This window comes from Nymphaea colorata, chromosome 1 (assembly GCF_008831285.2).
Source record: "Nymphaea colorata isolate Beijing-Zhang1983 chromosome 1, ASM883128v2, whole genome shotgun sequence".
In the NCBI taxonomy this organism is placed as follows: Eukaryota; Viridiplantae; Streptophyta; class Magnoliopsida; order Nymphaeales; family Nymphaeaceae; genus Nymphaea; species Nymphaea colorata.
Genome location: NC_045138.2, coordinates 26,288,658 through 26,315,466, shown reverse-complemented (window position 1 = coordinate 26,315,466; position 26,809 = coordinate 26,288,658). Strand labels below are relative to the sequence as shown.

At 39.5% G+C, this 26,809-nt stretch overlaps 4 protein-coding genes across 5 annotated transcripts; 2 read left to right on the top strand and 2 right to left on the bottom strand.

Annotated features, from left to right (window-relative positions):
* The first annotated feature begins 654 nt into the window (after positions 1 to 654).
* Positions 655 to 5,990, top strand: LOC116245873 (uncharacterized). Its single transcript, XM_031617469.2, has 7 exons — positions 655 to 1,196; positions 1,850 to 1,974; positions 2,056 to 2,121; positions 2,871 to 3,068; positions 4,150 to 4,268; positions 4,847 to 4,952; positions 5,060 to 5,990. The coding sequence occupies exons 1-7, from the start codon at positions 947 to 949 to the stop codon at positions 5,597 to 5,599; spliced, it is 1,404 nt and encodes a 467-aa protein (XP_031473329.1). The 5' UTR covers positions 655 to 946; the 3' UTR covers positions 5,600 to 5,990.
* Positions 5,991 to 10,115: 4,125 nt separating this feature from the next.
* Positions 10,116 to 11,651, bottom strand: LOC116248353 (uncharacterized). The gene has a single exon (XM_031621098.2). The coding sequence runs from the start codon at positions 11,398 to 11,400 to the stop codon at positions 10,432 to 10,434; it is 969 nt and encodes a 322-aa protein (XP_031476958.1). The 5' UTR covers positions 11,401 to 11,651; the 3' UTR covers positions 10,116 to 10,431.
* An 831-nt stretch (positions 11,652 to 12,482) lies between these two features.
* LOC116249174 (putative pentatricopeptide repeat-containing protein At3g01580) lies at positions 12,483 to 15,303 on the top strand. The gene has a single exon (XM_031622355.2). It carries the CDS (start codon positions 12,973 to 12,975, stop codon positions 15,142 to 15,144), a length of 2,172 nt encoding a protein of 723 aa, XP_031478215.1. The 5' UTR covers positions 12,483 to 12,972; the 3' UTR covers positions 15,145 to 15,303.
* A 1,694-nt stretch (positions 15,304 to 16,997) lies between these two features.
* LOC116246179 (probable arabinosyltransferase ARAD1) lies at positions 16,998 to 21,243 on the bottom strand. 2 transcript variants are annotated; one of them, XM_031617913.2, is made up of 4 exons: positions 20,177 to 21,243; positions 18,707 to 19,072; positions 17,364 to 17,588; positions 16,998 to 17,278 (listed from the first exon to the last, which is right to left on the bottom strand). In XM_031617913.2, the coding sequence occupies exons 1-3, from the start codon at positions 21,020 to 21,022 to the stop codon at positions 17,379 to 17,381; spliced, it is 1,422 nt and encodes a 473-aa protein (XP_031473773.1). In that variant the 5' UTR covers positions 21,023 to 21,243; the 3' UTR covers positions 16,998 to 17,278; positions 17,364 to 17,378. The 2 variants fall into 2 exon arrangements, with proteins under 2 accessions (XP_031473773.1, XP_031473772.1); XM_031617912.2 differs by having other exon boundaries at positions 16,998 to 17,588; positions 20,177 to 21,242.
* Positions 21,244 to 26,809: the final 5,566 nt, after the last annotated feature.

Below are 26,809 nucleotides of genomic sequence, written 5' to 3'. Positions count from 1 at the left end.
AGAATATAATATAATAGTTGCCATTGTTCAACATCCAAGTTGGAATAGTTTAAAGACTATATAACAGAAATGGGAATTAGTATTTAGAAACGCCAAAATGGTTTCATGGTAGAAGATAATATTGAACGAAATTTGCAGCCAATGTTTTTCGTTTCTCATGTTAATGAAACAAAAGCTGCTTGAGGTTTTATTCCTTTTTCTTATCACTGGTAACTTATTTACTTGGTATGAGAGAGATAGAGAGAGAGAGAGTCTTGGTTTTATTTTTTCTAACAAAGTATATTTATTTAGAAAAATAAATTGGTTCTTTAAGAACAGGTATTTATGTGTGGCTGTACTTATTGTCTTCTCTGTAACAAAAATTACAACCTGCTCCGTGATACCATGATCTTGAATTGAAAATTTGAAATGACATAGATGCGGCTCTACTTCCATTAACCAAAAAAATTATCTGCCCAGAAAAAGATTGATGTCTATGACACCCAACCTAGCAACCGGCCTGGTTGGTCAAGACCTTCTGGGATAAACCCTAATTCCACTTGTAAAGAGAAAGAGAGACTGTCGGCGTTGTTGAGGTGAGGTCAACAACTAGAGCCCAGGCGGGCCCGGGCCACACACTGCCCACAATGAAATATATGATGATGAGTTCCATGACACCGTCCTGAATAGATATCTCCTAGGACACCCATTTTCTCTCTCTCTCTCTTATTCTTTCCCCCTCTTTCATGTTGTTTTGGTTCCGGCGCGGTAGGCTCTTGTAGAGGAGGCGGCCATTTCAGATAATTCCTACAAGATCATCATCCGGGATTTTGTTTTCCTTTCTCCATCGGCGCCATCCATTGAGAGCTCCAAAGGGTGGTTTGATCTCAGCAGCTTCAGAGGAGGATAGGGAGGAACTGTTGCTTCCCATTGAAGAAAAGTTTCACACTCGTATCATCGTCGATTGATGATGACTTCGACTGATATGGCAGAGGAGGGAAGGGCTTGGGCAGCCAACTTGAAATCGCTGCAACTGAGGATGAGGAACCGTTTCCGTGTTGTGGTCGATCGCCAGAGGCATCGGCGGTGGCTTGTCGATCACCGCCATGATCATGATTATTCCTCATATTCCACCATCCTCAGGAGATGGGTGTCGCGGATTCCCGTTCTTTTTGCGAAGCCTTCTTCTCATTTGGCAATCCGTTGCCGTCGTCGTGGTGAGTCCGTTGTTACCTTAGTCAAGCATGTTGGAATGATCATTCTATATCTTGAGATAAGTTGTGCTTTCGTTTCAAGAATTTTTTTTTCGTTGCTTTCTAGCCCTGTATCGATGTTGGTTCCTGTTGTTTCGCGGTTTCCTTTTATCGGTTCCGTAGATTCAACAACTCTATTAAGTGATTGTAACCCGCTAAACCGATATTTCACAATTTATCTGGTAGGAACGTTTTGTGTTAGAAACACGATGAGGGCGTCGCTATTCCATTTCAATTTTACTATTTTGTAGCAGACAAAGGTTGATGAGCCATATGTTTTTTCTTTTTTCTATTGGCACCTATCTAAGGAAGTTCCTTAGATAAGGGAGAAAACATAAGAATATAAAGTAGGTCACTTGCTTTTCTTGAAAATCTGGTAGTAAAATTGTTAAAAGTACCGCGAAGATTCACCTTACTGCCTTGTATAATTGGCGTAGTGAGATGATGAAACACGGAGACTGAGGGTAAAAGTCGAAAACAGGTGATAATTTGATGTAAAATCGGAGATATCAAAACATGATGATCATTTTAAGAAGGATGAGGTAAGTCGGATATAATCATCACAAAGATCTCAAATTGGCATAATTTTCTGACTTTAATTCTTTGTTCTAATGCAGTTGCTGTCAGTGAGGAATTTAGTGAAATGGACGAGTCAATCATCATGCGCATGCTTCGTTCAGTGGCTGTTCCTATTATTGGAAATGCATGTCATGTCTTCATGCATGGGTTCAACCACATCCGAGTATGTATTTTGTGTTGCCTGGTTTGTTGCGCTTCTTATTTTCTGTGCTAATTGTTAACCAATCTTCTTGTTTGAGCTTAGGTATATGGAGCAGAGAAACTACATCAAGCCTTATTGCAAAGACCTAAAGGCAAACCTCTTTTAACGGTATGTGGCCATTTTTATTCTGATTTATTTTCTGTCTAGAGAAAACCATTCATGAATATTTCTTCTGTTCTTGCACTTGATGCCTGAAGTTTATAAGCTTCTTTGCAGACTTAAATGTCACTGACTAATTTTTTTCCCATGTGATTCTATGCCCACTCTCCTATATGTAAATTTTATAGCCTAGCTGGGAGTATAGACTTGTTAATGAAGTTATAAAGTTGATCCCTGTGATTATTTTTGTGTGTTCCTTTTGTTTTCTCTGGAATGACAATTGCATGCTTCGGCATATACTTTCACTCTGTGAACATATAAAGGTTCAGCAATTTTTCTCTTTCTTTTTTCAATTATATGGTTTTCCACCAATTATGATGGGGTAGAGGTTTTTGAACAGCACGTTGTCATTGGGGAAGGTATCATTTAGTCGTGGCCTTGTACAAGAAAAAAGAAATGCTTTGCTAGGTGTAAATACCATATCATTCATCATTAGTAATTTGATCATAATTCATTTATAACTTTTACCAATGAAAAATATATGGATATTGTAGAAAAAAGGTAGGAATCAACATCTCATTTTAATATCATGATATTTTCAGTTTTATTTATCCATATTTTTTAGTTTCTTGTATCTTCTTCTTTCTCTAGTTGGCGCATTCGACATAGTTCTTGTTATCTTGTTTATCTGTTACTAATTCATTCATAGTTTGGAAAGGGCATGTGTATATTAATTGTTCTTAAGATGTTAATTGCAGGTCAGCAACCATGTTGCATCAATAGATGATCCATTTATTATAGCATCCCTGTTACCTCCAAATGTTCTATTCGATGCTGAGAGTCTTAGATGGACACTTTGTGCTACAGATCGGTGCTTCAGCAATCCTTTGATGTCTGCATTTTTCCAATGTGTCAAAGTTCTACCTGTATCACGTGGTGATGGGGTCTACCAGAAGGTACGATTTGTACTTTCTTTCTGCTGCTACTCAGTTTCTTTAAATGATTTCTGTAACCTTCCTTTTCATATTCCAGCATATTTATCTGTGATCTTCAACAGTCATTTTTCCTCTTGATGTTTCAAACACAATTTTAGAGATTTATTTGTTCTTAGCCTCCATTCCTGGCTTCCATGTTATTTTGTAGAATTTTAAGGTCATCATATCTAACTTACTTGACAGATATGGAAAGATGTCATGTGAAAAAGTAGGTGAATGTGGAAATCTTTTAAATCTTTTTCTCTTGTAACAAAGGCTTAGCGTTCTTTAGTCTAACAGCACTTATTTTCTTCTCAAAAACTGAAATTGGAAGCAGCTGTTGTCAATGAAATCCCTTTGTTGCCAATCCTCTCTCAGACAGTCATTAGAGTGAATAGAATGGTACAAATAGGTCTAGAGACTCTAGACCTCTACTAGCAAAATTTAGATCCTTCTACTTGCATTTTAGGTGATATGAACTAAAAAAATAGTGCAGCTAAGACCCTAAATTTTCCGTGGAGGGGATGCCTCCATTGAACTGCTGTTTATATTTAAACAATTTTTAAAGGTATATTTTAATTGGAGGATAGAACAGAGGACAAATCTGATTTATACATTGCATTGCTTCATAAATCTGCTTTCGTCTGATATCAGTTGCTGAAGTCACATGTTTTTTCCCCAGTTTTTGGAATGAAATTATTACTCCTCCTTGCAAGTTTCAGATTAGGCACAGAAATGGACACTCCTCTTCTAAAAAGAGGTGCTTATGTTTGAGGAACTTCTTGATGATGTATCTGCTCCCTGATACTTTTAGCTGATTCTACTAGTTCCTATTTCTTTGTATGGCTGACGGGCATTCTCTTTAACGAGGTTGTCTGGGTAGTGTGCTAGTTACTTGTTTATTGCTTTGAGTTTGAATATGTGAAGTGCATGCTTTTGGCAGTACCTCTCGATGTCCATTTTTATCAGTTTTATGCATCTGTTTTTTGCTGGGTTACTGAATTTCGTTGATGTATATTGTCTTCTACAATACTATTTTCTAAAATTTCTGAGCCTTATACAGGGGATGGACATGGCACTTTCAAAACTTAACAGAGGTGGTTGGGTTCACATCTTTCCAGAGGGAACTCGTTCTCGTGATGGTGGCATAACTTTAGGGCAGCCTAAAAGAGGAGTCGGGAGGTAAGAAACAGCTTGCCTCTCCAGTACGATTATGTTTTGTCTTTTTTGTTTGATGACTAGTTAACAGCTAGTTGATATTGGCTAGTTGATGGGGTTTTTGGTTTTTCCCCTTCTGGTTACTTAACAAGAAGGTGAGGTGTAGGTTGCCAAGATTGAAAGAAAAGGTTGATGGGGTTTTTCCCCTTCTTAGATTTGGATTCCTGTCTATATTTAAAAAAAGAAAAGGTGAAAATGGTTATTGGTACCACCCGCTTGCAGTAAAAATTGGACAGACCAGACAATATGGCTAACTTAAATTTCTTCATGTCTGTGAGTGACATGGGCTTTGATTGTTATACTCTGGAGCTCTAGGTTGCCAAGATGACTTACCATGAGCTGAGAAAAAGGAACCGAAAACATGGATTTGTTCCTCCACTGAATGTGTCATGCTGGAGATTGGTTCTTTTGATTCTTTTGGATGTCCTTACTTGCACAGTTGCACTTCTATGACTAGTCTTCCAAGCTACATTGGCCGTGGTCATCGTGGAACCATATTATGTTTTGTACAGTTTAATAAGACGACTGTTCCCTTTCTTCAGGCTGGTCATGGATGCAGATGATATCCCTCTTGTGGTTCCCTTTATACACTCTGGGATGCAGGAAGTGATGCCCATAGGAAGCTCTTTCCCAAAGGTCGGAAAGCAGGTAAGAATTCCAAGCATTCAGATGTGTTTCCGTGCTAGAATGCTATTATTTAAACAGGGTCGCATACTATTTTTTAAGTTGGTTCTATGCGTGCTCGTGTATTACAGGTTACAGTTGTTATTGGCGACCCTATACGGTTTGATGATTTGCTTCTTACCGTGGATGATTCACAATATTCAAGATCAGCACTATACGATGCTGCATCACAGAGGATTGGTGACCACCTGAGTCAATTAAAAACTGAAGTAGACAAACTTGTGGTAGAACAGTCGATGGAACTTGATCCCACCAGCAATTCACAGCGGGCCAACATGATACTGCATCAGCTTGATTGGGAAGCTTTTGGGATGGAGAACCACTTCCCAGCCGAGGAATGCCTAGAACCTCAATCGGAATCTCCCCTGCTCAGTCAGTCGTATGACCTAGTATCCACCAGCTATTCTGTGAAAATGAATCTTCCAAGTGGAGGTGGTCTTGTGTCTAGGGTTCGTGGTTTTATGGATCCAACGGAGCTAATGGGCTTTGCTGTTAAAGGTTTGCTGGACACAAGGAAACAAAGACAGTCAAACTTTGAAGATGTTGGGCCTGTCAAAGTGTGGAAACTGTACTTGGAAGAAAACATTTTTGGAAGATGGTATTGCATGTAGCATGCAACGCTTGCTTCGACCTTAGCTCGTTTCGGGTTGGGCTAACTCTTGTATTATAGCAATTTTGTGTCAGTTGTGAAATGTCAAGCTATAAATGAAGCTCGTTGTATCTTCTGTAAAATGCCGGAGCAACGGCATATTGGCCGCCTATTTTTCACTTTTCTTCGAACCAACTTCTCTGTGCTAAAGGACCATGTCCAGTTCCGATTTGCAGCGAGTCAGATTCCAGCTTCGAGCATCATTTTTTCGATCAAGAGTTTGTGCTAGAGGACGGTGCCTGCTGGAAGTATGTTTTATGCCAATTAATTCAAAGGCACCGTTTCTATGAGTGCAGGTATTTAAGGGTGTAAAGCACGGTACGCTATGTTTTATGGCAATTAATTCAAAGGCACCGTTTCTATGAGTGCAGGTATTGAAGGGTGTAAAGCACGGTACGCCATTCTTTCTGCATGTCAACCATGATTTACAGTAGCTACCAGCACATTCTATGTTCAATTAGGAGTTAGGACGTCGGTTGGCCTGGCTCGCAGCCGGAAACCATTCATGCTTGTCGCCTTTAGGTTCTGAAAAGTGGGCTACATCAGGCACTTGGTTGGGCATCGTAAGAGCAAACAGCATGGCGCCCTGCGCAGGTCAGATAAATATTGGGTTCGAAGCGGAATCAACCACCCACCCCTCACAAGAATGAGAATGGTTCCAGGCCACAGGAAGTCTCGTTGCTAATTCTGGATGAGGTCTAGGGTCATCTCAGTCCCAATAAAACTTGTCCGAGAACGATGGGAGAGAAAGAGAGGGACGTGTCCACAAGAGTCGAGGTACCATCATGGCACGCGGTGCAGAAGCGCCACAAGTCAAGTTCCAATCGTGTCACATGGTACGATCTGAGAGAGAGACTCTTGGTAGCAAACAGACGAAAAGGTTGGGCAGAGAGCACGTGGTTCGCTATCATTTCTAAGAGAAAATGGGCCATCTGAAGAGACAGAAACAGATATTTTTCCATTCACAGAACAAAAATTGAGGGCTAGCACATTCCTATAAATTCGACAACGGAGGTAATGGCAACCGTCAGGTTCTCGTATAATGATATTATTAGTCCCGATATTGCTGAAGAGAAGACAAAAAAACGCAAATGATTGATAATTTGCTAGATCTGCGTCTGTCTCGCCAAACACATGCCCGCCAACAGAAAGCAGAAGTTTCCACACTACGAATTCCTCCCTTCAATTGAAACGATGTGCTTGGCTTTGGTGGGCTGTTAGTCGTTCCAATTGTCTTGTTTCTTTCAATAGGCACTCAGAAAATTTAAATGAACGACCACCCACCAATTTTGGAGACCAAGGTCAATACAGATTAATTGACAAAATAAACAATTCATGTCTTGGAGAACAAGAAAGGTGCTTATTCACTCCAACGGTGAATAGAAATTTTGAATTATAAGTAGCAATGAAGAGTATCGCCACCATTTACCAAAAGAAAAAATAACAATCTGCACCTAATAGTATTCACTACGAAAACGTGCTTCAAGAAGGGAGGTCACAGGATAGAGAACAGAGTTTCAATTGACAAGGAAAGCACGGTGGTCTGAGATCACTTGATCGAACGTCTGGAAACACTGACATACTATCTAAGACGATAGAGAAATCTCCTTTTTTTTTTTTAGGTGTAAGCAGGTTGTGCACGATATTGGATATAACATTGACTCGGTCCCATTGTGTCTAAACCACCTAGGTTGAAGAAAGAAAAACTTCTGAAATGCTCCTACAACAAGATAGTCAAGCGACAATCAGGCAAATACCATCACAGATTTTTCAATTTAGATTTATCTATGGATAGAGTTAAAATCCAGATACAGTTAACTCAAGATGCAATGAATGACCAACCATCTGTCGCTGACAGGAGGGACAGAAAAGGAGAGGAGTAATTATGAACATAATCATTCATGTTTTAAACACACAAACACGAGGAGAAGCTCATATTAGCTTGCCAAATGATTTTTATGTAATACAGGACTTAGAGACACCTAGCGGCCCAAGCCAGAACCAAGTCTGTGGAGTGAGACGCTCTCACAACGATAAAACTAACAACATATTTGATTCCGCTGTTCACGACACATCAATTCCAAAACTATATCTAAGCTTCTCAATTACTATGTTTTCGTGCTAGTCAACAAGATTACCAAATGACATCTATAAGATTCGTATTAACTATTAAGAAAGGAAAGCAGAACTTCCTACAGGAACCACAAAACCGAACTGCAAACTGCAAATGAAAAGTCTTCGTTTGAGCTGTGCATTAGTGCAGTCTTTCTTTTATTAGTCAGTTTTTTTTTTGTATTATGGCTCTTTTTGCATTTGGTGATGTAAATCCTCCTCCACACTCATTTTGTAGTCCCTGAGTGATCTGTAGCTCCATGATGTGTCTATATGATCCCTTGTACAGCTCATTTTTTTATTAATAAATGCACGGGAGGCATCTTCTCCCAGCAGAGTTGCATCGGAAATAAAAATTCTTCGTTTGTATCTCTTATAGGAGCCCGAACTTCACAAGAACATTCAACAGGAACCTATACAGATGAAGGAACCACAGAAGAGTCTGCCTAATATTGAGGTGGCAAAATATGACATTTCACAGGAGAAAAAACCTGAGTTGTTATAGCTGATTCTCCATGAATTTTGATAGAAATATACGTCCCATCTACTTGCAAATTGATAAATCAAGTCAATGTTAAACAAGGATTGGTCGGTTCCAAGGGCATATTCAATATGCCACTCTGGTTATGCACTGGTGTTACTACGACAGTCTGGTACACAGTTCTTGCAGGCAGATTTTTCTCTTTTTTCACTCTTTTCGCCTTTGTTTTTTTTCCTTCATCAGACACAAAAGGACATAGTTGTCTGAATCTTAAATAGATGGTAGAATGAAGTTGCCAACCCCTAGGATCTCTAGTATGTATCGCTTGACCATAATAAAGGGGTACCCCAGCCTGCACTCTCAACATGTGTGCTATCGCTCATCACCTCGGTTAGTCAATAAAAAATAAGGTCAAATCTCCCAAATTAAGATTTTCAGTAGCAGCACACCAGCTTCAGGAAAGCAAAGTTAAGGTGATAAAAAATGAAGAAGTTACGAAGCATAGTGGAAAAGCATTGAACCTAAACTTTTCCACTATTTATCATCGCATATGTAAACCAACAAAAGACTATATATTCGGTCGCCCTACCCAGGAGTAGATAGCACCGGATCCATTAAGTCAAAACCACAAAAAGACAGAGAAAAGCTCCAGATGATGATTCTGTGAATCGAAGAGTAGGTGCTGAAGTTATGATTTTCAGATACAGGAGAAACTAATGACATTTATCTTGTCAAAAATGAAAACGGGCAGGAGAACAATTGGCAGGAAACAAGATGAACTCGTCACAGAGGAGAAAGGAGGAAGGATAGGTCAGGTCAAACATGCTGGATGTGCTCAAGTGGCTGAAGAATCCATCATGGCAGATCTAATCTCCTAAATTAACTCTAAAGTCAAACCTATTTGGAACCTACCCACAAGGAAAAAATTCAGGATCTACCTAAAGAAGAAAAATTTTAGGATCTACCTAGAGAGGAAAAAATTTAGGATCTTAATATGCATGGAGATTTCTTGTATAGTGTTGCACCGGATCAACTTATGTAACTCCAACATTCCAACCTAGTCATTGTTGATATCCTGCCTACTAAACCATGAAGGCAGAACATCATCAAACCACTCGTTGGATATATTTTACAGGTCAAATTTACAAAAATTGAAACAACTAACATTGCAGAAAAAGGACAAAAGTGTTCTTTTGCTGCATCTCAATTGATCACGAGATCAATACCTAGATTTAATGTCAGAACAGCTTCAGTTTTCAATTTCAAGTTCCAACTAGAGAGTATTAAAAATTCCTGCCAGTGGGTGAAATTGCAAGTGCATATTGGTAAGAGCATATAAACATCAGAAAGTGAATAGCTAGCACTAAAAATTAATAATGGTTGCAGAATCAACAATTAAGTAATCAGTAACAATATACAACAACATCAGAAAGTTGGCCCAGCAAACAGCCGTGACAGAAGATGCATCTTTAAACAATATGCAACAAAAGAGAGGTGTGAAGAATGTAGAATTCACAACTGTTGGAAGCAAGCTTTCTTTACATATCAGGATTAGAGCTAAAACAGAATCAGCGTCCTAATTAGTAGTTGCTTGTTCTTGTTTGATCATGTTGTGACGGTGCTGGAGGCAGCAACAGTAGAAAAGCAGCAGAAACAACAATAATCATGGTGGGAAGGTCTTTAAGGAGATTGTAACGTGCTGGAAGGCATAAAAGAAAACTAGCCAGCAATAGAATATGTAACTGGAGCTAAAAGAGAAAAAATCCCTTCCATAATCTTCAAAAAAGATGGAAAATCTCATTTTTAACTTGAGATTTGGAAAGGTATATAAACCAATCAAGAGGAAAAAGAAATGAAAGGTACCAGAATTAATTTAAGACCTATAAAGTAGAAGCATGTGGATCAACTCAAATTGAATATCAGACTACATCTTGACAAAAGATGTGCAAGCACCCACATATTGCAAAGTTTAAATTCTACAACCCTTCCAACCAATTAGAACTCACATATGAGCGCAGAATACCACAACTGATTCTTTGAGGATGGACTATGGTACACAATACACCCTTAGTAGTCCATTACAAATTTCTCCAACAGAAGCAAAACAGGGGGAAGGAAAAAGCATTACGAAATCACCTGTCAAATATTTAAAAAATATAACAGGGATAACAGGTAACAGCCACTACGGGGCGAGTTGCCCCCTACATGTCCAAACTCTCCATCTGAATGCTGCTCTTCAGAGGCACATACTCCCCAAGATAGCCTCCGAGATGATCATACAACGCGGATTTATCAATGCCTTGATGATGGTAAGCCTTGCAGACGTAGTAAAACACACTCTGCACCAGCAAACCGACCAAATTGACCAGAACAAGAAGACCCACAAGCACAAACCCCACAATGAATTTAACCCCCGTGCTGTACTCCTCTCCCCCGCGGACAACCACATTACTGAATATCATCCCGATAATCGCACAGGCGACCAAGTAGACAAACACCAGCATTCCAGCCAAAGCCATCTTCCCCTTCAACAATTCTCTGCTCTTCTTCATCGCTGCCAGCCCGTAGGAATCCTCAAGCACCGAGATGACGCTAGCAAGATGCCAAATCGCGGCGATGTAGATGTGGAGGAAGCCGAAGAACACACCCAAGAAAAAGATGACAAGAACGATACCGAGGGAGAAACTATCGTCATCGTTGTCCACGAAGATGAGCGCGAGAAGGAGGCAAAGAACGAAGGCAGCATAGTACAGAAACATCAAGAAGAAGACCCACAGGAAGGTGTGGAAGAGGGGCTTGAGGAGGCGGGGGATAGCGGAGAGGAGGGCCGAGAAGGAAATGGACTTGGACGTGTAGAGACAGGCTACGCTGTAAACGACGGCGCCGGTGGAAAGGAGGGAGAAGGAGAAGAGGAAGAGAAGGTAGAGGGACTGGAAGACGAGGAGGGCGGCGAGCGGGGAGGAACCGGAGGAGGAATCATGGCGGTGGTGGAGTTGAGCCAATAGCGGGTGGGTAATCAGGGAGTGGGCGAGGATGGCGAAGGAGAGAGGAAAGACGAGGACGAGGGTGAGGGCGGCAAAGTGCTTTGGGGAGGAGCGGGCGATGGTCACGGCCTGCCTCAGGATCGCCAGGGGTCCCAGGTGTTGCAGCTCCTCCGGTTGCAGATCCATGAAGATTCTTCCTACCTCTGAGAGAGAGAGAGAGGGGGAGGGGGGGGGGGGGAGAGAGAGAGAGAGAGAGAGCCGATAAAAATGGAAATTAGAGAGAGAGAGAAGGGAGGGAGATGATTTGCAGAAGCAGGAAGTTCCAACTCCCTGATATTTTTAGACTGTAAATTGCTTGCCTCGTTGTGATTCTACCATTAATGGAGAAGATAAGGGTGAAGATGGAATGCTGACTCCAAACGCCAACAAAATCCTTCCTACCGTTCTCTGTCCGGCTCCTATGACACCATCTTTTCGTTTCTGAACCGTTGGATCTTGGAAGCTACGGCCATAGCTTTTTAACTAGATTTGTTAATCAGTATCCCATGCACGTTGGCAGCTGATGATTTGAAAAATGGAGTCATCAATGTTCAACCTCCACTTAATTCAGTTTATAGCTGTTACCGACGTGAGATCAACGGGATCAAAACTATTTCACCAAGTTTGCGGTCAAGAACAACTGAAAGGAATCCCGATCGAGTCATTCAGCTTGCGACCTTCACAAGGTTAAGGCCACTAACACCACACGCTTCTTTTTTAATGTCTTATTACTATTATAAAGACTAACCAAATTGAAATTATGTTACCATGTTTCTTCGCAATTTGCTTTAGGAATAATATATGCTTGGAATTACATATCTCTCAGCACACTTATTGAACCTACTCCTGATGGTAAGCATGATAATAATAATAATGACCATAAGATAAGTTATTTTGGTGATATCTTACATTCTAAGTGAAAGGCTTGGTAAAGTAACCTGTATTTGACATGATCTCCTCTTGAACCAATAGGAAATGTTTTGACTTGTTGATGTGCTTTCTCTTTGTTTTAAAAATTTTACGAGCCAGGGTCCGTATTTACCAGGGTGATCCGCTTTTATCTTTCTCTTTAAATCTTGGCGTTCGATGTTGCCTCCCTAACAAGCATCAGGTCATTTGTTGGCACGCTTATAATTTACACATTGAATATATTCTACTTTTCTCCTTAACTTTCTCCAATGCCTAAAATTATGTGCAATCACGCGTCACAACTTTCTCAGTAATGCCTTCAATACATATGTGGTAGAGGCAGCTTATGAAACTCGCCAAGTTAAAAGAAATCCCAAATTGAAAACCTAGAAGGCATCTCTTTGCAGCTAGAGATGTAAACTATTTGGATTCTCACATTCAAATGCATTGCAAAACCAGGTTCAGTCAAATGCCATAAAAAGAAGAAAGAAATCAGAATATCAAAAACCATATTATAACCACGCATATCCCTACCATGCGGGAAAGTTTGTTGGTAGAGGAGGCTCTAAGATTTAACAATTAACATTTCTTTTGGCATTAAACTTTGTTCTTTTAAAAGGTTTAAGTCTAACCCTCCGGCTAGCCGGCCAGGTGAGAAACTCCAGCTAGCAAAATGATGCAGAAGTCTAGTGGTTACCGAAGTATGCCTTTGGCTTTGAAGCCAAAGCATTCCTGAAGAGAGTTACCTCCCTCTCTCTCTCATGTGCAGTAGCAGCGGGAGGCCAAGATGTACTCACCAGCCATAAAGAGATGCAAAGTGGGAAGACGTTGGCCAAACGAATCCAGCACCAGATTCACCGCCACCATTTTGACGCCATCGGTGATTCCAGATTCTCATACCTCTTCCTGCAAGCATGCAAGGACGGCAACTCTATCCACCAACTGCACTCCCTGCTGCACAAGACCGGCCTTGTGGCTGGCAGCGACTTCTACAGGACCAAACTCGTCGCCCTCTACGGTAGCCTGGGGGAGATGGAATCCGCACGGAAGATGTTCGATGAAAAGCCTCAGAGAAAAGTCTACCTCTGGAACGCCATGCTCAGAAGCTATTGCAAAGAGAAACTGTGGGACGAAACACTGAATCTGTTTTGGGAGATGAAGAGGTTAGGCATTGAGACGGACAACTACACAGTCCCCCTTGCTCTCAAAGCCTGTGGCGGATTATCGGCGCTCAAAATTGCCAAGCAGATTCATGGCTCCATTGTAGGTACTGTTATGGAAGGAGATATGTTTGTGGGTGCAGCTCTGATCGATGTGTACTCGAAGTGTGAAGCCATGGAGAACGCTTACCTAGTTTTTACGAGATACCCACAACCGGATGTTGTTCTTTGGACATCCATGGTCAGTGGGTACCAACAGAATAACAGCGGAAAGGAGGCAGTGGAGTTCTTCTCTAGAATGCTTTTAGCTGGAATCTCGCCAGACACAATTACTCTGATTAGCGTCCTGTCAGCCTGTAACCAATTGGGGAGTATCCAGGGCGGAAGATGTTGTCATTGCTACATAATTAGACGGGGTCTTGATTGGAACTTGTCACTGAGTAATGCTCTTTTGCATCTATACTCAAAGTTGGGAGTCATCGATGTGGCTAGCAGGATCTTCAATAGAATGCAGAACAGAGATGTGATATCATGGAGTTCTATGATTGGAGGCTACGTTCAGAACCAGCAGGCAGAAGAGGCGTTGGATGCTTACAAGAAGATGCTCAATAGAGGCGTGGAGCCAAACCATGTGACGGTTGTCAGTGCCCTGCAAGCCTGTGCTGCTGCTTGTGCTTTAGAAGAAGGCAAGAGAATACACGAACTCACTGTCCGCAAAGGCTTTGAGATGGAGACTTCTGTTTCCACTGCTCTTCTTGATATGTATATGAAGTGTTCACATATTGATGAAGCTCTTGAACTTTTCTCTCGGATGCCTAACAAGGATGTTGTTGCTTGGGCTGCTCTGATCAGTGGTTATGCACTAAATGGTCTTTCTGACAAGTCCCTGGGCGTCTTCCACGACATGTTATTGTCCAATACTTTGCCTGACGCAGTTACCATTGTAAAAGTTCTCTCGTCATGTGCACAATCGGGTAACTTGCAGCAGGCTTTGTGCCTTCATGGTTACTTGATTCGAAGTGGTTTTGACCAGAAGGTTTTTGTAGGCGCATCTCTGATAGATTTGTACTCGAAATGTGGCAGCTTAGCAAATGCAGCTGAAGTGTTCCGTAAGTTAGAAGAAAAAGATGTCGTTGCATGGAGTTCCATCATTGCAGGCTACGGAATTCATGGACTTGGGTTCGAAGCTTTTCAGCTGTTTGAACAGATGCTACAGACTGGACTGAAACCCAACCACATAACCTTCATCTCAGTCCTGTCCGCTTGCAGCCACGGGGGTCGGGTTGATGAGGCATGGAAGCTTTTCAATAGCATGGTTCATGAACACAAGGTGATCCCAAGGGCAGAGCACTATGCGTGCATGGTTGATGTCCTTGGTCGCACTGGCCAATTGGGCAAGGCCTTGGAGTTAATCAACAACATGCCTGTTGAAGCTAATTCTCAACTGTGGGGTGCTTTACTTGGTGCATGTAGAATTCATGGGGATATAGATCTAGCAGAGCTCGCTGCTAGTAAGTTGTTCCATTTAGATCCCAACCACAGAGGCTATTATGTGCTTCTTTCTAATATATATGCAGATGGAGCTAGATGGGATGGTGTGGCAAATATGAGAATAATGATGAAGAGGAAAAAACTGACGCAGGTACCTGGTATTAGTTCCATAGAAGTTGGAAATAATGTCTATTCTTTCTTGGCTGGAGATCGGTTACACCAGGAATCAAAGGAAATTTACAACCTGGTAAAGAGATTGGGAGTGATGATGAGGGAAGAAGGCTACATACCTGATGGCGATTATATATCAAGTGAGGGGGTTGAATGCTGAGGCTCTGGACCTGTCGAAGCGTTACACACTAATCCATGGTTTTAGAGTTAAACTTCATGTCTCACCTGTCTAGATTGTCAATTTGGCCCGTGAACTATAAATCATGTTAATCCGGAAAGGATTGGTGAAATTGAAATGACTAACCTAAATTCAAGATGACTGACTTGTTAAGTACACTGGAAGTTTAGAAAAGGCTGATGTATGTAACCTAGCAAGCCAATACACGCAAGAATAATCTTTTGTTATTTTTCTTGTGAGAGGTATCTTTGTATTCAAATGCCTCAGAACCGACGAATACCATTAGGTCGCAGGAGAGGATAGGAATTTCTTTTTGTGAGATGGGTGTTGGAGCACCGCATAACGGATTTAGATGCGGAGCTGCTTTCTCATCCGCCATTGCCGCCAATGATGAGGACAGGCCCTTACGCCATGGAGAGCAAAACCGGTTCTCTCCTTGGATGTCTCTTTTCGTTTATGTATTCATCTCCTCGTCAAAGATGAACATGTGTTTTTAGAGACCAATGTTGATTATTATGAGTATTAATAATATAACTAACATCTCAAATACTTAATTGTAGTTAAAATCCGTTGATAAGCAATACCAAAAGTTCATGAGTTTATACCCAGCTTTTCTATCCCCAGTTTGCAAACCAAACGAAATATTTTTTCCTGCCAAAAAAGGAATTTTCGGTCGCAAAGAACTTTAGTGACAGTAAGGGTTTTGAGTGGGAGTAAAGAAACTGGCGAAATCTGCGATAACAAAAACTGCGCTGTCTGACGTGTTTCTGTAAAAGGATCATCAAGAGGAGATTTTGTGATGGAAAAGAAGTTGGTGCTCAACATTTTACAGCAGAGCAATGACTTCAGTGTCATTTGACCTTTCTGTTGAGTCTGCTTCTTCTTTGAAGGGTGACGGCCATGGCAGGTAAGAGCAATGAACATCGAAAAGATTTTAGCATTACAATGGAAAGCTGCACCTAGTAACATTAAGGAGATCTTGAGGAGGGAAGTTACTACTGAGGTAAAATGTGAAGCCTTATTCTGAGAATTCCAATTAAAATTAACAGCAAGGTATTATTTCGCTTTGATAAAATAGACTTTCCAAGTTTGCTGTGAGCCTGCGTTCAACTTGTTTGATCCATCAGGTAATAGATTTGACAAATTTCTGTTGGTTGAAAACTGATCAGGTTGGCAAGATCGTATTCCAAGAATTAAATCGTATTAGAGCAACTTTTCTTGACTTTTATCAGGTTGAGAGAGAGAAACAGCTTACTTTTTTATTGCTTGTCAGATTTCTCATCTTTTGCTTTAATTTGTATAGGTTCCTTAGCAGGAGAAATACATAGAAGTACTAGATCTGAGATGGTCTGATAGCGCTTGTGATCCAGATATTGATTCTATGCACGAAAGCACGTCTTGCTGTCTCTCTCTCCATTTTGACTAATTTTAATTTCCGTGCTAGCATTTGGCAGGTTGATGTTGGCACATGGTTTTTTCTTCTCTGGCTTTGTTCAACACCATACATGTATAGCTTCATATTACCAATCTAGTGAAATAAAACCAGACAGATGCTTGAGCTACATTTGCAAGTGGAATACACTAATACTGAAATATTCTGTAATGAATTTGTGTGATCGGAGTGACTGAGGTCATCTAGGAACTGCAGAAAAGTTGTAGTCTTAGTATTTAATTAGATTGTCCGTCTTTCATTTGCTTTTCTGTTGAGGGGTTACAGTGTCATCGGGAACCTGAGTGGGCATCAGATGACAACCTACTCAGCAACCAGGCAAACTGAATATTTATGTATACAATATAAGCAAAAAAAAAAAAAAGAGTATTAACAACTGGTAAGAGAGCATAAACAGGTGGAACATATATTTATTGATTTACAGGTAAATTTTATTACATATAATCTTACTTTGAACAGCCTGCTTGACATTGTGTCAAAAAAAAAACAAATGAAATGAATATGATCTGACAGTAGCACCACTTCACAATTCACATCCTCACTACCTCTAGAGGAAACACAATCTGTGGCTGTATCTTCATTACAGAAGTTTCCTTCTTAAGGATCAGACTGATTTGACCTATTGATAAGGGGTTACATGCATCTAGCAATTATCTATCCTTGGATCTAACAAAACAAAAACAAGTGGTAAATAAGCTACAAAATGATTACACATATGCGACCGAGGGGTCAAAGAATTGTATGGGTTTACCAGAATTACGTGTTTTCAGTTCCTCGAAATGCTACCACCAGTGGCCATTGAACCGACAGTATGATTTGAACAAAGACAAGAACAGTCTCCATCGGCTAAGCTACTCCTCACAAGGCGCTTGTCGCGATTGATCATGAATTTTATCAAGGGAAGCTTTGAAGAAACTTGACGCCATATCTCATGGACGGTTCCATTAGGCTCCTCATATTCAAAGTAATGTTTTACCTGTTTCAAAAAGTTAAAAATGCTGAGAAAATAAACCTACTGAAGCCCTTTATTCAGAGGAATATCAGAGCATGAGAAATCATCCGGAACTCCCAATGGCTCAAAGGGAGGTTTTGAGCAACTAGGATAATCACAAAATAAAACTTGCCCTGCCAAGTTCACAATAATATGCTACCTCAAGGGACCTGAGCATGATATACAGGTAGGCATTAAAAGATAACTTCTTAAAGGCCAATCAATTTGGGTTGCACAACCTCGTTCAACTATGGCAAAGTTTACTCACAGCACATTCACTGTAAATAGACAGCATTTGACTCTTGAAAAGAAGAAAGAAACAACATCACGTCATCTTAACTTAAAGATCATCATAACATGTATCAGTACTTAAGAGTAGAGAAACGAATTAATGTCAATAGAGGCACCATTTATAATTAACCATCACTAAACCCAAGTGATATGACAAATGCGTGACATTCCACAATGTAAATTCTGAGGGTATGGTTTACTTTCACGGTTCACCAACAACATTCATGATAATATCTTTGAAAAGAAAGATTTATATGCTCAGTTCCTGTTTTGAAAAGTTTCATATCATAATTTGCAAAGGCTCGGAATGCTAGACCATGCCCAACCTTGGTCCCTTTTTACATCTGCACCCGCACCAATTTGGATAGAAAATATAAACGTCTGAAGTGGGACTTGACCATTGAAGCTATGAATATGAACACATTATGTATGGCCCTGACCTTTTCTTTGATACTGATATCAGAATCTAAAATATAGTACTCGATTTTCATTTTTGTTTTATGAAGAAAATTCAAAAAGTTTAGAAAAAAGACTCTGAAAGTCTGAATTTACTTAATGTATGAGAAAATGATATTGCGTACAAAACAGACACAACCATATAATGGATCAAATAATTATGAACTACATAAAACAAGAGCGTTGAATGATTTATATGCTAACATATCTATCAAACAAAAAGCAAATTGCAAGATAGTATAGACCAATTCAAAAAAACAGATTTATAAATGTAATACTAATCCAAATACTAGCACGCAAATTTAAGCAAAGGCAAAGGACAGAAGCACTTCAAGGAAAAACAAAGGATTACTTACCAGCTTAAGCTCTCTCTGATATTCCAAAATCCTATCTGAACTAATCCTTCTCAACATGGAAACCAAGTGCCCTGGCTGTACAGCTTTCTTAGAGTTGATAAATATTGCAATTTTTGTGTAATCAATCACATCCTCAAAAGGCAATTCAATATCGTCACTAACAATAACGGGAACACATAAGCTCACTATGGCATCAAAGAGTCGGCAAGCTGAAGGTGTATCACCAGCAGGATGCAGACAGAACTTAGAAGAATGCATCCCATGTGTGGCCATGCGGCGGCTTTCTCTAGACTGTGCGCCATGTTTAATGATAACATCTTTCTCCGACTCCAATACTTGGAAAAGCATATCACGAATCTTTCCACCCTAAAAATATTCCAGCGGAAGAGAGATCAATCCAAACAGCCTCTATTTAACCATAATAAAATGAAGAAAGAAGACATGCAAAAAAGAGAGCAAGTATATGGTACATACGCAGCCAATTTTTTTAAATGCAAAGGAAGAATGACGACTCTTACCAGTCTCACTAAGCTTCCTATATCTCTACAAAGTGTAATACAGAGGACCAAATTTGATTGTTCGTGAGGAACTCTTATAGCACAAGCCTTTCAGCCTTTTCCTCTGTAGATAATTAACTCCACAAAGTTACTGATTCTCCTCAAAGAGTTTCATGGTAGGCAGTAGTATCTAAATGTCCAGGATTTTGATGAGATTCACAGCTTGAATGGAAGTTAAAGAACTCATCAGTAAAAGCAATTTGTTTCCTCGTTAAAGCTGCCACAGTTGCTCATTTGATCTACCTTATCGAACAGGGACATATCTCAGGCGGCATCCCTCTAAAACTAGCTAATACTTTCAAATTTATGATCACAACTGAGACTCAAAGCAAATCGGCATTTCAAATGTTGGGTCATCCTCCTATTGCGAATGAATTAGCTTTGGTCAATCGGTAAAAACCTACAGCACTTAGCTGCTCACGAGCATTTGATTTCCAATATGCAGCTTCAATCAATCTCGTCCCTTACACTCCTTGTAGCTACACGCCTTAAGAAGAAAGGTAACAAGGAAACACCATATGTCATGGAATAACTATTTCTGTTTGGGGAGTCAGCATCTCTTTTTGCTCCATAGCAGAACAGGAGAAACTTACTCTTGCTTCTTTTACCCCACGTTGTGCAGACAGGGATGTAGGTATTGGCATGTAATGATGTAAATATGACGCATGAGATGTATCAAGAACTAAAAACATTATTGACTGACATGGCTTAAGGATGTGCAGAGCATTTCTAACAATAAGCATAGCAACATGAGTGTTTATTTGCAAGGCGCCAACTACAAAAACATGCCCAAGAGTCGGTTTGTGTGTTTTAAACCAAATCTAAGAATATGTGATTCTTAACTAGAAAATCCAAGCAGAACAACAAAATTAACTAACAATTTGAGAAAGAGACTGCTGCCTAAGTTATATACCTCTTTTCTGTATCTATTTCCCATGAAGAATAGCAAAGAGTCTCTGTTCCCCAAACCAATGGACCCCTTGAAGGAATTGATCCGATGAGAGTACGGCAGGACGACGTCCTTCACGAAAGAACCCTGGTCGGCCTTCAACCGCCCGAAATCTGAAACCAGGAGCACGCTATTCTTTACCTGGTCGATCACCCTGTAGAGCGCGTTAGGATCCTGGCAGATAAACACGTGATCCCTCCCCAAATTCCTCCTCCAATAAGGCTGCCTATCCAACCACTCCACCAACTCATCCTGCATCCTCTCATCGCTATAAACCACCCCGTTGCTGACTCCTCGTATCGGATTCACCACGAGGCTTAGCGACGAGAAGAATGGCACGTAGAAGAGGTCGGCCTCCTCCGGATCGAAAACCCTGATCACCGGCGAACCAGCTGGACGGGAAGCGTTCAGGAGGTCGGTGAAGAGCCACCACTCGGCGCTGTGCTGGTGGCCGGGGTAGCGGAGGGCGGAATTGTCATAGCGGGCGGCGGGCTTCAGCGCGTCACGAGCAAGGAGGTAGTTCTCGACGACACCGTAGGTAAACTTGCGAGGGAGATCGTAGAGGAAGATCCGGACGGAAGAGGAAGATGGGTGGAGATCGGGGACGTCCATGAGGGAACGGGAGGAGTCGATGATGTTGGAGGAGAAGGAAGAAGAAGAAGAGGAGGAGGATGAGCGGAGGTACGAGGAGGAAGAAGGAGAGGTGGGTGGTGAGAGGGTGAGGCTCAGGATGGCGTAGAAGCTCAGGCAGGTAAGGGCGGTGGCGAGGGTGGGCTTAAGCAGATGCCTCCTCCCCATTTCTCTCCTCATTTCCCTTCTGCCTCCCTCCCTTCGCTACTATCACTTGGCTATGGCTTCTCTCTCTAAACGAGTGAACGAGCAAGGAAGGCAGGTGGAGAATGAGAGGTGAAAAGATTCGGCAAGAGTCACGAGAGAGGGAGGAAGAGAAGGCGAGACTTCTGCCTTCGGTCGAACCAGGCAGAACAGAAGCGTGGAAATGAAATTAAAAACATAACAAAGAAAAGAAGATTCTGCGGCAATGCTTTTATGGTCCGAGAGTTTGGTTTTTATTTTAGAAGCTTGGAAATGGCTCTTATGTAGCGGTACGATCCTTGATTCTATAATAATGAAGAATGTCAGATGAAACTTGTCCAAGAAAACGATTAATTGTTACTGGGAGAGGAAGGAAAGTTGGTTAAATTTAGAAAAGGAGATGATGGAAGTTAAACTTCTAAACATATAGAAGTAAAGAGGGGTTTGAGGTTTGAATCTCGTAGCTAAGTGCAATACTGAGTTCAAGAATAATACTGAGTTGAAGAATGTATGATAAGTTCACCGTTTGACAAAACCTTAGATGTATAAAGTATATCCTTATAAGTTTTAGGAGGAAAGCAGTTTTTCTTAAACAAAGATTATGGAAACCATAAAAAATTGTTACCATTAATACCAAAAGGTTTTTACGTCTACACCAAACATTACATGTGATCATCCCCTGGCTTCTAGCTCATGTCTGGCCAGATTATCTCAACACTGGCTGAGATAGACATGAGATTAGCAGGTTGAACATTCCCATAATTATGTCAAAAAACTAAACTAAACATGGCTTCAAGTATTGAACTCTTCGGCTTTTGTCTATCTTAAAAAGTATGGAAATCTGTTAATTATCTGTTGCAGCAGTCGTTTCTTTTCTTTTCTTTGTTTTTTTGGGTGACGGGTGTTTTCCACTGCCCGACACAAGGCCGAAGCCTCTACCCAACTCCTTATCGCTCTCTTTTCTTTGTTTTTCTTTCAAGAGATTTGGCAAATTAAAACAATAGTAGAGTTTCCATACAACTACTTCACATACAGAGTTTCATAATTTAAAATTGCAATTTATGTGCAGACCCTAAAGGGTCTAAACAGCTAAATTGGTAGATTGCTATTATAATTAAGAGATGAACATAAAAGCAATACCAATTCAATTTGAAAAAAGATCTAAAATCTCGCTTGCAATGCAAATTATGTTGGTCTGCAAAAATTCGTTGATAAGCAACCCTAGTTCTAAGGTTCATGCCAATTTGAACCAGAGTATTGGTTCGTACCTGTAATTACTCTCTCATTGTGCTACCCATCATTTGGAAACATAGAGAGAGAGATTGATTTGGTCCAATTCATTGGATAGAAAGTTCCCCATTATTATCCTATTGTTAGTACATTTAACGCCTTACTTAATTAAGTACCAACTTAACACTTTTAAAATTTATTATCACCATAGGTTATGTAACACATTTATGTTCCTAATAAATGTTTGAAAAGGCTTCGTATTTTATGGAACCAAATTGTCCTTAGATGCATTGGCAAAACCATATAGGTGGGAGAGCAAGAAAAGTATTTTATTATACCTCCTAACAAAGGGTCAAAGCTCTCACGCTTCCCCCATCCCCCACATCCGTTGATGTTTAAAAAAATTCGAAACAGAAACTGACCGTCTATCGACCCCGCCTCGCCCAAGGCACCAACCCCTTGGAAATGGTAGAGCAGTGTAATTTATAGGGAGCCAACAAATGGTGAATTAAGTCATTAAACCACTTTTATGTTTTTGTATATGTATTGTGTTTATATTACCGAAAGGTTTGACGGACTTGTTATATATGGGATTCAATTGTTTCACAATTATAATTATATTACAATAGGTAGTCACATTTATCAAGCCCTTATACTTTTATACGCAACACCAAAGAGTATATGTTTTATGTATTCATTTAGTTTATTTGGTCAAATCATATATGGGTCAAAACTCAGCTTATTGCACACTAAGAAAGGAATATCTCGTTTCCTTATGTGGATAATTTTTTTTTTTATACTTAAAAGGGCGATAGACATGGATTTATCGAGCCATCTAAGTGCTTCGGTCTTTCACACGTACACCCAATGTGAAGGTGAAACATGCAATATATATATATATGTATATATACTAAATCATGTTCTGTGATTAACTACGATCCAAAGCTAAGAAACCAAAAAAGTCATGGCAGACTTCCCTATTGCTAAAGACTTTTAGTGACACCTCAGTTTTTTAGCCATCTAAGCATTGAAAGACTATCGCTAAAACACAGCTGCCACTTAATGACAGTTTATGGTGTAACAACAATTTATGTTGCTTTTAGCAATAATTTATAGTGCTTTGAATGAAAGTTTTTAGCCATCAGGATTTGAATCCATAATATATATATATATATATATATATATATATATATATATATATATATATATATATATATAGGGGCAGAGCCAATGTAGGACCCAGTCCCCGCCTCAAAAAAAAGCTAAAAAAAATTACATGTAAATTTTTAAAAATATTTTGAAAAATGATATCTTGGCCTTAGTCAAAATAGAAACTTTAATTCGGTTTCCCTCGTAAAAGAACTTATACCTCCACTCTATATATATATAAGCATTGTTCGTATGAGTGGGCAAGCTTGAAAGTCCTCCTCAAAGCAATTTTTGCCGGATGATACGATCGAATGGTGTTAGATTAAGAAAATTGAGATCAAACCTGCACATTTACCGTGTCACTTTGACAATTTAGAGCATACATTTGGTGCGCTAGAAATTAGCAGCGTATTGAAGATAGTACACCGCCAAAATATGTGGGCGACCCTACCAACTCCTCGAAACAATATGGTGGAATGGCCAGTATCAAATATTCTTATGGTTGCCTTCCGAGTTATAACTTTGCTGATCGGATTGATTCCCATCGGTAAAAATCCACTTGTTAATTTTATTCCTGTGGGCACTATTCCCTCGGGCCTCGTAGGTTGGATTGTGGCGTTGAGTTGAAAATGCACTGTTTCCAACCCAAGCCTCAACTCAACCTCTAACTTTCAAGGCAAAGGGGAGCGGCGCTGTCGCTTCTCGTGCCAAATGGCACCGAACTGTCAGTTGCTTAATCAAGGATATACATGGTCTTGAGCTTGATTTCGACCTAATTTTTAAACTAATCTTCCATGAAAAGAATCCATGGTACCCGCTTTCTATTTCTTTTGTAACAATTTGTCCTGAATTTTTTATATGTGAAAATGCAAAAGAAACTGGATTCTTTGATAATTCTTTGTTAAGCAGTAGCGAAACTACATATAGGCTTGCGTGGGCAGTTGCCCATGCCAGCAACAAATTTTTATTTATTTTTTCATAGATGTTTTACAACTAATTACTTATTTTTATATGATATGCTCCTTAAAAAATGAGAACTTCTACAACTGTGCCCCATAACAGAAAAAAATTTCTGGCCACTGTTGCTGAGATCTTCGTTGAAGGCATATTAAATACTTTAAGCATATAATTCAGTTTATTTTCTCACCCCGGCCGCCATCTTGTTTTCTGATCATTCTCACGACCAGGTCTTCACACTGTTTGATTTGGCGGATAGATATAAATACTGACGGCGTGTTTGAGAGACACATGGGCGAGGTGTCTCAGACATTTCATCTAAACAACCTATCCAAGACGGGTTATGTGAATTACTACTACTACCAGAAGGCATTAGAAGTAAAAAGGTGAAAGAGAAGTGCGATTAATTGTCCTTGACACTTAGTCATGTTTTATACATTTTGGAATGTAAGAAGTACATCTTGGGTATGCTTGATAAAAATACATACATAAAAAAAAAAAAAAACACTTGATGAGTAAGCTTGGGCTGATTTTTTTATATTTGAATATATATATATATATATATATTCATATTTATTTATTTATTTATTGAGCATACCCAATATATGTATTTATTGATGGGTCGGGTTGATTTGAGTTGGGTATTGGGGGGTTTAACCCAACCTGATATATGTATTTAAAACTCATCTCTCAACATTGTTTTATTTATTTATTTTTCTCTCTCTCTTTATACCATGTGATGTGGATGGCTCTCTTAAAAACTTTTCTTGTGGCACCGATAGTTTTATTAAAAACAAGTGATAGTAAGTATTTTTTGGGATATTAAAAAATGAAACTTTAAGGATTTCCAATAAAAATAGACATCAAACACCAAGTACAGAGTACTTGAGGGGTATGGTCAGCCCGGCCTGATAACTAAGTGGGTCAAGTTGGGGCGGTCAATAAAAGTTTCAGGCCAGCCGGTGCCCAATTTTGTCAAGCCTTGGGCCTGTCTTACCTAACCCGATGAACAGGCTTAGACAATATGATAGCGAAATGAATATAGTAGCACAAGGACATGACCATACACAAATGTAATGGATCTTGTGGAATGTCAATGGATCGGATTGGGATAGAATATATGATAAGCTGCTTCAAAAAAGTTGGTGTAAAAAAAATTAATATCTGATTAAGAAATCAAATTGGATTCAGATTTGAGAAATGATATTCAGTTTTATATAAATATGATCTTCATATTTGCATTTGAATTCGGTTTCAAATATATGTTTTATCTCCAATACCAGTTGGTGTGTATTTAAAAGTCCGCCTTCGATGAATGATTTAGATTGTGAATTTAAAAATCAGATTTAGCGATCGCATAAAAGTTTACTCATTATATTTTAATTCGAATATGGTAAAGTTTTACATCCGATTGTTGACAGTCCTGCAGATCTCACATCGGCGTAGTTCTCAAATCACTTCAGATCTTAGATCTCAGACTACTTACATTTGAGCCAGTCGAACTAAGGAAGTCCCTATTTTGACAAAGTATCATGGTGTCGAGCCCTTAACATGTTAGGGGTCGTTTGGCAAATGAAATACTTTATAAGTGGGACAAATTAATAAACTGCAAGTTTTAGTGTTTCATGAATTTGCCTCAATCTTTAAGATAGATTTATGGAACACACACGTAATATTCATCAGTTCTGATAAAATTCTGTTGAATGCACCAAGAATACTGGAAGCCCCACAACTGATCCTTAGATCTCATTTGTGTAGTTTAACAAGTAAATCCATTGGGCACCATTTGGAATGTAAATTGATCAGATATGTCTTTATCAAGTTGAATCCAACAAAGATCAAATCCGCTACAAATAAATTACCTATATATATCTTTTGCTAGTTGGATCTAAATTTGGGTTAAAAGACATCTTAAAAAGGTCCCTTCGCCTCTCTTGCTCACCATAGTTGGGTGTCATCGTTGTGTTGATAACTTGGTTAACTTTTCAAGAATGAGTGTGCATATAAGAGTGAATGATGATTCTGGTTATTCGGAGTTACTCAACCATCTAATCAGGATCGTTCATCAAAATCAAATGAAAAATCAAATGAAAGGTTGAGAGGCAAAAAAAGCAAATTGTTTAGAAAAAAATTTGCTTTAAGTATTTTATGAAATGAGATGGCTATTTATAACTTCTCAAATGATAAGCAGTTATTTGGAAATATGTCAAATGACGGTTTATTCGTAAATTTCTCATGAATTAATTATGAATCGACAAAAAAATTATCTTCATTTTTAAAACTGAGCAAATTATAAAAATTATAAATAAAAAGTTCAAAATTATTTGAAATAGAGAAAAAGAATACTGCTTAACACGTGAAACCTTTATATCGACTGATCAAATGAACCGATTTGCCCTCGATTTGATTCGAATCATAAATACAAGTTCAAATAAACATGTACTATTT